General features: G+C 27.6%; 1 protein-coding gene across 1 annotated transcript; it reads left to right on the top strand.

Annotated features, from left to right (window-relative positions):
• Positions 1-287: 287 nt before the first annotated feature.
• On the top strand, positions 288-3,616 carry K444DRAFT_636194 (pfs domain-containing protein; the record flags this gene model as incomplete). The annotated part of the gene is made up of 6 exons (XM_024883966.1): positions 288-707; positions 757-952; positions 1,000-1,539; positions 1,585-2,137; positions 2,195-3,253; positions 3,319-3,616. 6 exons carry the CDS (start codon positions 288-290, stop codon positions 3,614-3,616), a joined length of 3,066 nt encoding a protein of 1,021 aa, XP_024729428.1.
• Positions 3,617-13,279: the final 9,663 nt, after the last annotated feature.

Below are 13,279 nucleotides of genomic sequence, written 5' to 3'. Positions count from 1 at the left end.
AATACCCTAGGGTCACCATCACACTCTCCACGTCTTACCACCACAGCAAATCACGGTGCGGATGCCTTCGCGAAGAATAGCCAACACTCCAGGGGTCCCCATTTCACTTCTCCCGCCTTGCGAGACTTCGCAGATCAGCCGCAGTCATGGAACAAAAGCCTGCTGGTACACCTGTAAGGCTGCCTTGGGGCCGTCCAGCCTCGCTTCATTCAGCTTTAAATGGAGAGCTGCCCCTCTTGCCAAAGCTGCGAGTTGAGCGACAGCGAGGCTATTGGAATCCATCCGCCATGATTTCAGAATATTGCTGCTTCCTCCAAAATCGCGATGAAAATGTCGCTGCTCTGGATACCACCGACCCAGAAGAAAGGTTTGCCTTGAAAAATTCAGAACTTGAGAAGTTCAACCTCCTCAAAGACGAGGGGCAGAATATACAGGAAGAATTCTGGAATTTGATTGTACAGGAGAAGCTTTTCTACTCCAAAACCAGCGAGGACCCGTTCTATCAAGAGTTTCCGAATACATCCACATATGAAAGCTCGCTGCAGGCTCTGACGGAGTACTACGAAAGTAATGGGTTCTCCAGGAGACTTACTACTGTCAAGTCGATCCTTGACTCTATGAAGCCATTCACACAAGCAATTTCAACAATGGTCCAATCTTCAATGGTTGCTAGCCTCGTCTGGGGTAGTCTTCAGATAGTATTACAGGTACTTTTCCTAGCCCTGCTATACAAGCGTGTCTCTAACAGTGTAACAGAATGTCATGAGGCTCGCTAGTAAGTTTGAGGACACAAGTAGAATGCTCCGCGATCTATCCAGGTCGCTCCCCAGGTTCCACGCATATGTTGAGATTCTACACACGCCGAATCTCCACAGAGCCCTTCGAGAAGTCTACGAGGTTTATATGGACTTTTCATTTGCCGTGATCAAATTTTTGCGGTCGAACAAATGCTGTAAGTCAATTGCAAACTCTTTCGGTCTAATTCCTGACTATTTTCAGATGCTGTCGTCCACTCCCAGTGGTCTGAAGTAGGCAAAAAATTCGACCAGACACGCGAGCGTTTGGATGCTTCACGGGCCAACTTTGAGGATGAAGTGCGTTTAGCGAATGTCCAGGTGCAGGCTGCGAGACATCGTGAGGTTGTCATGAGATTCGGCTCGTTATCTCCCACAACAACTCACCATGACCCCATATCAACCGTAAACGCCGCTCGTAACGTGATGTTTACAGGAAGAGAAGACGTTCTGTCACAACTCCACTCGCTACTACAGCCGCCTTTTGAAGAGTCAGATGTTGATCAAGGATCCCGCAGGGCATGCGTTATTCATGGAATTGGGGGGATGGGTAAAACGGAAACTGCACTGGAGTATACTTATAAATACCGAAGTTGCTATTCCCATATATTCTGGCTCCATGCGCAGGCAAATGCCACCCTGTTGGAATCGCTCCTGGCTTTGGTCAAGACTCTTGGTCTTGGTCAAGAAGTGGCTAATGTTGATCAAAAGGTTCGCGCGGGTTTAGATTGGCTTCAATCAACAAGTAAGTAAGTTGAAGGCGTCTGGGACATCAATTAACAATCTATAGCCGACCCGTGGCTATTAGTGTTCGACAATGCCGAGGATGCTTCTATGATAGGGAAATTCTGGCCGAGTGGTGTTCGAGGAGCGATCATACTCACCTCCCAGAATCCGGATTTCATCCAAATGACAGGTAACGAAATCCTCCTGCAACCAATGTCACCCAAGGAGGGTTGCACACTGATTCAACGTTATTTGCGGCGCGGTGGCTCAGAGCAAGAAGCATCCGAAGGTCTCTCCGCGAGCCTCGGAGGTTTTCCATTGGCCATTTCTCACTTTGCAGGCTATGTAGCCAGGTCTCAATGCTCGATCGATCAGATTTCTCACAGTCTAAAAGACCGTTTTCACTCGAGTCAAATCTGGACTGTCGAGAATGTTGCATCTACAAGTGCATATCAGCATACTTTGGCCACGGTATGGGATTTGGCGTGGCTAAGGCTATCCAGCGACTCTAAAGAACTTTTGTATCAAGTTGCATTTCTCAATCCAGACGGCATACCACAGGACTTATTCATAGGAAACGACAATGACTCCACGCCACAGCATTGGGATATACACCGGTAAGCAACTCGAGATAGAAAATCACACTCGTGTTTTGGGACTTACCCCCTTTTTAGGTTCAATGAGGCGGTGAGGATACTTCGAGAGAGACATCTGATTGAGCGAGACGAAACTCCCATTGGACTAAGTCTTAGAACCCATCGTGCATTGCAGCGCAGCATCTTGCACAAACTCGACAGAGACATCGATACCCGACAACTCGTCTTCACCGAAGTCGTTAAAATAGTGCGAAACCCATTCCCCCGTCTGGACCCAGCAAAAAGAGGAGACCCAAGCAAGTGGGCAATATACGAAAAGTATCTGCCGCAAGTCATCAGCCTCGAGGAGGCTTTCGCCCAGTCAAACCCCAAGATAAGCGACAATCTCGAGTTTACAACCATTCTCCGTGATGCTGGATCTTATCTCATGAATAACGGTTACCAACCGGATGCTGTATCGCTACTAGAGACCGCGGTGGCTACCTGCAACTCGCTCCTCGAAACGGAGCCTCTTGCAGCCGGAAACGTGCTCGATGGCTGCTTAAGTAACCTTCAAGTTTATAATCAGTTCATGGGAATTGCAGGCAGGAGAAATGCACTAAAATTGACTGCCAGAGAGCTAGAGTTGCGAAGCGCACAGGTTGATGGACTTCCCAGGGATCAATACACCGAAACAGACGTCATCAAGTTCGGCCGGGTTTTTGTTGACAAAGGCTGCGCTCATTCACAAATGGAGCTATTGGAAGAAGCTGGTGAGTTGTTCGACAAGGCATTAGAATGGTACGAACAAGCCGGTGGTGAAAAGGCTCTCCCAGCTCGAACGGCACAACTATACGCTTGCCAGTTGTGGGTAGTCGCACCCACACAGAACAAAACCAAGGCGCAAGAATTGACACAGCGGTCCTTAAAACTGGCTTCCGACTCGGTGGGCCTCGAAAATCCTCTCACACTCGCGGCTATGTTTTCCGCAGCGATGGCAGCTTTCACTATTGGTGGTATTGCGGAGGCATTACAGCTGCACAAGAAAGTGCACGAAGCGCGCATCCATCTACGAGGGCCAGCTCACCACGACAGTCTCGCAAGCCAATACCAAGTAGCAGTCTGCTATCAGAACTCAAATGACCTTGAAAGCGCCGAGTAAGTCCTATCATTCCACAACCAGTAATGTCTCAACCACGTCCTTACCGTACATTGCTTCTTAGACATAACCTAAGGCAAATTCTGGAGCTAAGTTGCATCACGCTCCAATGGCGGGAGGAAGACCTGGCGAGGACAAGATTCAGACTTGCGGTTGTGCTCCGCGCGCAAGGGAGACCATCAGAGGCTTCGCGCTTGTGCGGACAGGCGAAAGACGAGCGCAAGAAGTGGGAATCTGAGATGGTGGACATGATAGGGCAAAGAGAGTTTACGGACAGGGATGATATGGAGTTGTTTGATTTTGGAGTAACGTTGTGGCATGGACGGACGACTGGGAAATGGAGTGATGGGACACACTGGTGATATAAAAGTGATTCTCCTCATAGCAGGAAGGAAGATATGGAGTTGTTTTATTTTCGGGTTCATGGACGGACGACGGGGAAATGGAGTGACAGGATGCACTGGTGATGGACACGGCACTATCTATTAAAATTATTGATTTAGTCGCGAACATTATTTCTAACCGTGCCCAGGCTCCGAATAAGGTAACTCCTTCGGTTATGGTAGAGTGGAATTTATCCGCTTGAGCACCTACGTCGCGTGATTCTATTAAAGTCGGCAGTGTTCTGAGGGCCTCGTGTCTCCAAAGTAAGATATTGGCAAGAAGTTTAACCTTCGACACTAAATATTCCTTGTAAATATTCGTTAAAGCAAATAAGGTAAAAAGCTTTTTCGAGAAACTGTAAAGTGGCGAGACGTCCAGTGGGGGTTAGCTAGGCAGCTCTATTAAGGAAGTGCCTTGTAACGGCAGTGATTTTGTCGAAATTCACGTGCTCTCTATTAAAATATCATGTCAGGTACAGTACTAGTCGCTTAGTTCCCGTTTTTTACACGAATTGCACCAAAAGTCACCTAAATTCACTTCCGAGTTTTACGGTAAAGACATTAATAGAACATAACGCCTAATTAGGATCTTATTAATTCGAACATTCCTTGTATTTTTGTCTCTTTATATATTATTTATAAGTTGTATTTATAGACTAATTAAGGAGCAAACTTGAGAAAGAGGGTTAAATTGTGCTTTTACGCCTAATTTTCGCTTAATCTCGCGACCCCTCACTTTACCCTTACTAAACTTTAACATATTACTATTAAATTTAATTCCGAAGAGGTAGATTAATTAGAATTGTTCGAAATACTCTATTCTCTAATTATTTTATATAGTTGCCTACCAAAATCGGGCCAAAATAAGTTAGTATTCCCATTAACTTTTGGTGCGATTCGCTTAAAAACGGGAACTAAGCAATAGTAACTATAACAGACAGTCAGGTAATAGACACGCTAAGCACCGGCTTATATTCTTCCTATATCCTAATTATTAAAGAATTATATAAGTAATTACTTAATTATATACTTCTATATAAGAATTATAAATATAAATTTATTACTACTATATTACTTTAAAAATTACTTCATAATAGCAAATTATAAAATTAAAGGCATTTAGAATATTTTATTACTTTATTTCTATTTTATTAGCTATAATTATATCTAAATAATACTAGTATATTATTCTTATTCTTATTCTAATTTCTATAATTATAATTGTATTCCAGGCTCTTAAAACAGCTTCTTTTAGCTTCCTTAAATTATAATATATCTCAGGATTTATTTCTTATAAAATATCTTTTAAATAGTTTTAAATATTCTTAATTAGTAAAAGATCTAAAAAGAAAAGTAACTAGAAAATTAGCTTGACTTCTAAAGAAGTTATAAGTACTAGTATTATTTTTATTTTATATTTTAGTCTATTATCTTATTAAAAGAAAAGTTCTAAATAATTAAAGAAATAATTAAGAATTATAAAAATAATATACTAATATATATAAAGATTATAAAGTAAGAAGTTATATTAATAATAAAAGAGTTTATTAAGAACTAATTAGAAAAGAGCTTAAGTAAAATATAAAGCTTTAGAATATAAGTATATAAATTCTAATTAAGTAAAGTAATTATACTAGCCCTAAATTAGTAATTTTTATTATAATATAATTCTTAAAAAGATATAAATATTATATTTTACTTGTTTTATCTAATTAGAAAGCTTTAAAATAGTAAAAATTATTTAATATATAGGTTTTAAAAAGCTGTATTAATTTCTAATTTAAATAGGCTTAGTATATATTATTTTCCTAAATTACTAAATTTCAGGAAATACTTATATAATACTTGCCTTTTTACTAATATTAAAGCCTTTTACTATATTACTTTTCTTTAATACCTTTTTAGAGCTCTTTTTCTAAGCTTCTAATTATTATAAATAAAGCTTATATTAGTTTTATCTCTTCTTATATTATTATTAAATTAATTCTGGCTTATAAATTCAAGATATTTTTAATTTAAAATATATATTTGCTTTATCTTTTACTAACTTTAAATAATATTAAATAACTTATAAATCTATTTATTAGTATAGCTATTTCTTTAAGAATTACATATATAATTACGAAATATGAAATATAAGTAATGGGATATAGGTAATAAGATATAAGATACGGGATATAGTTATATAATCTCGTATCTTATTAATAACTCGACTAGTAAATTAGACCCTTTTAGGCTTAGTAAATTTAGGGATTATATATTAATACTATAATATTATAATTCCTACTTCTAAATAATAACTTTACTAATCTTATATAAATAGTACTTTTATATCTATATAATAATATTATATATTACTAGTAAACTAATATTAATTAGTTTATATTTAGATTAGAATAAGGTCTATTTATATATATAAATCAGGAAGAATTAAGCTATACTTACCTAAGATTTAGTTATTTAGGGGCAAAGCTATTATTCTAGTTAAAGAGAAAATAATTATTAATTCTATTACCTATAATTTAGTTATATAAGCAGGAAAAATACTTAATCTTACTAAGGTCTAATTATACTATATTAAAGAAGAAAATATCTATTAGTCCTATTACCTATAATTTGGTTATATAGGTAAGAAGAATACTTAATCTTACTAAGTACTAAAATAATTAGCTATTTTAGCTATCTTACTTTATTCTTATTTAACTCCTATAAAACTCTTTTAAAAACTACCTTCTTTTAAATCCCTGGGGCTCTTAAGCTTTAGAACTATTAAGTTCTTCCGGAATCTTAATATTTTACTTCTTAAATTTTACTTCCTAAATTTCTTATTATAAACGAAATTTTTATCTCGAATATAATATCTTTTATAAATTACTTATTTTATAAACTATTTTTCTCTTTATAAATCTACTTTTCTTATAAACTATTATACCTTAAACTAGATATAAGTCTATAAAATATATAATAATAAAATATACTATAATAAACGATTTCTTTATTAGATCTATCTAATCTGATTACTTTATATATAATAATAATTATAAGAAATTAGTAAGAAAGTAAAGATATAAAATTAATCTAAACTTATTAAAGTAAATAAAATAACTAAGTTCTTAAATACTAAGCTATTTTAATATATTCTTTATAAAATAGTTAATAATAATCTTTAAGAGCTATTTAGATATAACTTTAAGAATTTTATTTATTAAGAGAACTTTAATAAATTTAAACTCCCGGAAATACTATATTTATATAAGACTCTTTAGTATAGTAATACTAATACTATTATAAATACTTTATATATTATTATTAAAAAAAAATATATATATATATATAATTAAATAAGAATATATTAGTAATTAAACCAGACCTTATTAAGAAACTAATCCTATTAGGCTTTATTATTCTTATAAAGAATAAGTATCTAGAACCTATTATTTTTAATATTTCTATATTATTATTTTCTTTATTACTATATTCTATATCTTTACTAGATTTATATACTAGTATAGAAGCTTTAGAAATAAATAATATATTCTTACTAATCTTATTATTATTATTATTATAATTATATTTAAATAACCCCTAATTTTCTTTAATTATAAGACTTATTAGAGAAATTACTAAGATCTATACTAAAGAATAAAAATATAATAAATCTAATAATAATTTTAATTATAAACTTACTATTTTCCTTAATATTTACTAATATATAAAGCTTTTATAAGAGATACTAATACGAGCTTTTCCTATTATACTAAAGAAACTAGCTTAAGACTATTTTTATAATAACTAGCTTTTTTAATATATATATAAAGAGGCTTATATTAATATTTATAGCTTTTTTAAAGGCTCTGGATTTAAATATTAAAATTTAGATAAGTAAAATACTACTATATTAGCTTTTATAATAGCTAAATTTCCGGAAAAGATAATATTTAAGACTATTTAATTACTAATTAATAAACTATATTAATTATAATATAGTCTTATACTTAACTTATAAAATACTAAATTCCTTTATAATAAAATTATTATCTCTTATTAAGGCTTCCGGATATATAAATATATAATCTTAGATTCTCTTATAAATCTCGGCTAGCTTATTAATAAGCTCTAGTTATCTATTACTATATATAAGAGCAAATAATAAGCTAATCCCGAAACCTTTTTTACTAATTAATAATACTATTCTTAGAACTCTTTAAGCTATTATTTTTCCAGAAATTATTAATACGGACCTAGCTATAACTTTAGAACCCGTAATAACTACTTTAAGCCCCGTAATTATAATAATTATATCCCGAAGTTATATTTTATATATAAGAAACCCAAATACTAATTATAGAAATATATACTAGAAAAATAAGAGACTAAAAAGGCTTGATTTAGAAATAGAAATATTTATTAATTTAGATCCCAAAATACCTGCAATTTTAATAAATACTTTAGTAATATTTATATATAGTATATTACTAAAGCTAAAGATAAAGAAAGTAATAAGAATAATAAGAATAAACTAGTAAATAATACTTTTAAGGCTTTATTAGCAAAAACAAATAAAGAAAAGAAATACTACCCAAATTTCTATTTTACTTTAGTTAAAAGCTTTTTAGCTATTTCTATTATTCCTACTTTACTAATAATTATAGCTAATATTCTTATAAATAACCTTACTTCTTTTTTCCTTATATATTAGATAATAGGCAAAAACTATACCTTAAAATCTATTAAACTCTTAATAGAAAATACCTAGACTTTTATAATTAATAGTATATTAAGATATAATACTTACTACTTTTATAAAATTATAATTAATACTAGAGTCTCTAGATACTTAATTACTAGTTCTAACTAATTTCAAGCTCTCTAGTAAACTAATAATAGTATTAAACTTAATAAAACCACTAAAGATTAAGTTAATATCTAGTTTAGTATTAGATCTATATCTTTTATTAGATCTATAATAATAAATATACTAATTAGATAAGTATAATTCTATATTATATCTTTAAAAACTCTATTTTTATTTAGCTTAGCTAATATAAATAAGCTAAGGGTCTACTTTAATAATCTTACTAATTATCTTATTACTTTTATTAGAAAATATATATCTATAATATAATATTTCGGATATTTTTTCTTGCTTTAGAATACTATACTATAAGGCTTTATTTCCGAATTCTTTACTTATAATTCTTGCTTTCTTATAGAAATCAAATTATAATATCTATATTATTATTTTAATTATCTATTTATTAGTAAGCTCTAAAATATACTAGAATAAGCAGGTTATAATATTAATATAAAAGCCCTTAAATATCTTATAAAGTATTATAAATAATACCAGAAATATAACTAATTACTTAGATAATTTAAGTTTAATCTAAGAAATAATATTAGCTTTAATTACTTTATTATTATTAATATTTTCTATATTTCTAATAAGCCTATACTTTATATTATTAATAAAGGCACTTAATATTAAGCTAGCTAATAGCTCTAGAATATTAGTATAATATATACCTGAAATATATTTAAGTAATACTAGATTAATAACTATTTAGGCTCTTTTAATTAGATTATAATAAATACCAGAAAGCAGTTTACTAGTAAGAAATTTATTTAGCTTATAACTCTGTCGGAATTATAGAATATTACTATAATCTAATCTAATCTAATCTAATATACCTATTTTATTATTATAGCTAAAATTAATAGAATTAATAAGAATATTATATTCTAAATAGCTTTTAAAGCTATTAATAACTCTATAAGACCTAATAGTATTATCCTAACTCTTTTAGTTTATAGTACTTTATCTTAAATAACTAAATATAATACTTTATTATTTATTATATTATAATAATTAGTAATATTTAAAAAAAAAATAGTAGAAATTCAGAAACTTCGAGCTAGATATTAAATTATAAATACTTTAAATATCCGAAATAGTTCTAGTACTACTAATATTTATAAACTATTTCTGAATTCAAATATTCTTATTTAGTATAAAAGAAATACTAGTTAATCTAATAATTAGAATAAACTATATAAGCTAGTAGCTATTAATAGAAAGAACTATATACTAGCTCTATTATATAGTAATACTACCTTTCGTTTAACCTCTATAAAGCCCTTTTATATAAGAGATATTAAGGTTATTACTAATAGCTCTAAACCTAAACCTATTTCTAAATCTAATAATAAGGCTAAAAGTAATATAAGTATAATTTCTTTTATTATTCCTACTATTTTACTAAAGTATAATAGAGAATGCCCTTATAAGACCCCGGATATTATAGTATTCCTATAGAATAATAAACTATATGAGAATTCCCGTTAAGTTAAAGTTACTAGCCTCCTAGAAAAGAATATATTTAAGGTTACTTTCAGATCTCAAATATTAAAGAAAATATATATCTTTAATTCCCGGTTTATTAATAAGATTAAGAATAAGAATATAGAAAGAAAGCTTAAGAAATTAAGACTAGTTATCTAGGCTTATAATAATAATAAGAAATATATAATATTAATATAATTACTTACTATTTAATATATTAGTTAGAGAGTTATTCTTAGTATTACTATTATAATAATAAATATTATAAAACTATATTTATATAATATTTCATAAGCTTATATCTAATTAATAACCTTATTTAACTATAATTTATTAATTATTACTTAAGTTATTAAATCCTCGAAAACTAATATAAAGGCATTTAATAAATATATTTAATAGTAAATTAAGAATATTACTAGAGAACTAAGATTTATAAAGCTAGTAAAGAAGTTCTTATATTTAATTATTTTTATAAATACTTTATTTATAAATAATAAAGATCTTTTCTCTTAAATTAGATATATTCTAGTTCTAGTAAATAGAACTAGATATACTAATATTATTTACTAGTTTTTTACTAAATACAAGAAAGTTACTAGAAGTATTCTAGCTTTAGAACTCTATAATATAGCTTATAGCTTTAATATAGGCGCTTTAGTTAAATTTATAATTAATAAAGTACTAGAAATAGAACTATTACTAGTAATCTATATAAATTTAAAGTTATTATATAAATATCTTATTAAATTAGGAACTACTCGAGAAAAGTATCTAATAATTAATATAATATATTTCTACTAGATATATAAATAATAAGAGATTATAGAAATTAAATAGATTAAGGGAAAATCGAATCCTGCCGATTTTATAACGAAATTAAAGCTAATAAATGCCTTTAAGTACCTAATTAATACAAATACTATATAATTAGATATAAAGAAATAAGTCAAGTATAAATAGAGCGGGAAATAGATATATAAGATAAGAGAATATTATAGGAAGTGAAATTATATATAAAAGGCTATAACCTTTAGTATATAACTAAAATCTCAGAAATAATATAAATATATAAAGTATTTGGGAAATCTGGTACTAGGCCGGATTAGGGAATTTGTATATAATCGGAAAGAGATACTATTTTTTGCGTTTTTAGAGAGTTTCTAATATTAGTATAGCTATTTCTTTAGGAGTTATATATATAATTACAAGATACGGAATATAAGTAATAGGATATAGGTAATAAGATATGAGATATAAGACATAGTTATATAATGTGGGAGGGAAACTATAATAAGACAAAAATCCATATAAAGTATACCAGAGCACAAAACGTGACTTAATAGTAAAATAATAAATTAAAAGCATAAATAGTAAAGTATAAATAGTATATAGTATGCAAAAGCTCAATTGATTAAATACTCATAAAGGATTATTCTCTAAGTCTATAGAAAAACCAGCTTTCTTATGTGATTTCCGCAAGTCACGTGCAAAAGGCCGCGGCCTTTGCCATGTGACCTAAACCTCAAAACCGCCAAAACAACATGATTTTCGACAAGTATGGCCTGCCGTACTACAATAACCTTATATCTTATTAGTAACTCGATTAATAAACTAGATTCTTTTAGGCTTAGTAGATTTAGGAATTATATATTAATACTATAATACTATAATCCTTACTTCTAAATAATAACTTTACTAACCTTATATAAATAGTACTTTTATACCTATATAATAGTATTATATATTACTAGTAAACTAATACTATTATAAATATAACTTTTAATTACTAATATAAAGCTTATATTTAATAAAATATTAAGAATTAGATTATTTTTAATTTATTTAATACTTCTTATATTTTATTACTAAAGCCTAAAAAGAATTTAGCTAAATATTATATTTTCTGTTTTATTTATACTAATTTAAGAGAAATTTCTTATATAAATTATTATAAATTCTTTATATTATTTTAAAGCTTATTTTTAATTTAATATAATTTCTTTTATTTTAAAAAATAAGAGTAATAGTTCTTACTATAATATTATTAGTAAAAGTATTTATTATTAGAAATATACTTTTAATTATTTTTATATTATTATTTTAAGCTTTTATATATTTATTATATAGCTTTTTTTTTACTAAACTTTTAATTACTCAAAATACTATAAGCTTTTTTTTTCTTAATTTTCTTTATAAATTCTAACTTTTAAATATTTTATTTATATTATACTTAAAATTATTAGATTTAATAAAAAAGAATAATAATATAAGTTCTTTTAATAAGTCTTAAAAAGCTATTATTAAAAAAATAAGAAATGAACTAATTAAATAAAGAATATTTTATATAAGATTATTAATATTATTATAAAGCATTTTTAGATTTTCTATTTTTTAGTTTTTAAGCTTTATTATTTTAATAAATTTTATAAATAAAAGATATAAATAAAAGCCTCTTTTTATATTATTTAATTATTTTAATTTTTATTCTAATATTTTAAGAATTTAATAAAGCTTTAAAGTTTTCGAATTTAAAATAAAATAGATTTTTTATAAGTTTATTTATAAATATATTATTTATTTATAAATATATTATTTATTTATAAATATATTATTTATTTAAAAATATATATCTTTATTATATTTTTAATATAGCTATATATTCTATATATTAATATAATATAGCTTTATAATAATTCTTTTATTTTCTTTAATAATTAATTAAATAATTTATTTATTATTATAAAATATAATTTAAAGCTCTTTAAAATCTAAATATAAATCTCTAAATAGCTTTTTATAATATTAGATCTTTAAATAAAAAGATTATATATTTATAACTTAATTATTTATATATAAGGAATTTAATATTATTTATAATTATATTTCTTTATATTCTTTATTATATTAAATTATTAAAAAGCCTAATTTATAATAATAAAGTACTTTAAAGCTAGATTTATTAAAAATTAAAAGAGTATTAAAGTAATAAAAGCTATATTTAGTTTAATTATTATTATAAAATAAAATAATAATTTTTTTTTCTAATATATTTTAATTTAATATAAATAAACTTAATTATTATATTTCTGAAAATTAATTTCAAATAAAGAAATATTAGAGTATTTCTTATTTATTATTTTAAATTTTTTAGTAAATTTCTTAATATAAGTATTATAAATTAGTTAAAGTTTTTTAGTTTTTTAATTTCTAATTATATAAATACTTAGAAATTACTTTATATTTTATATATTATAAAGCTTATAAATTCTCTTAATTTAAGTAATAATTAATTAAAT

Source organism: Hyaloscypha bicolor, assembly GCF_002865645.1.
Source record: "Hyaloscypha bicolor E unplaced genomic scaffold K444scaffold_173, whole genome shotgun sequence".
Taxonomy (NCBI): domain Eukaryota; kingdom Fungi; phylum Ascomycota; class Leotiomycetes; order Helotiales; family Hyaloscyphaceae; genus Hyaloscypha; species Hyaloscypha bicolor.
Note: the sequence above shows the minus strand (reverse complement) of the source record. Positions and strands in the feature narration are given on the sequence as shown.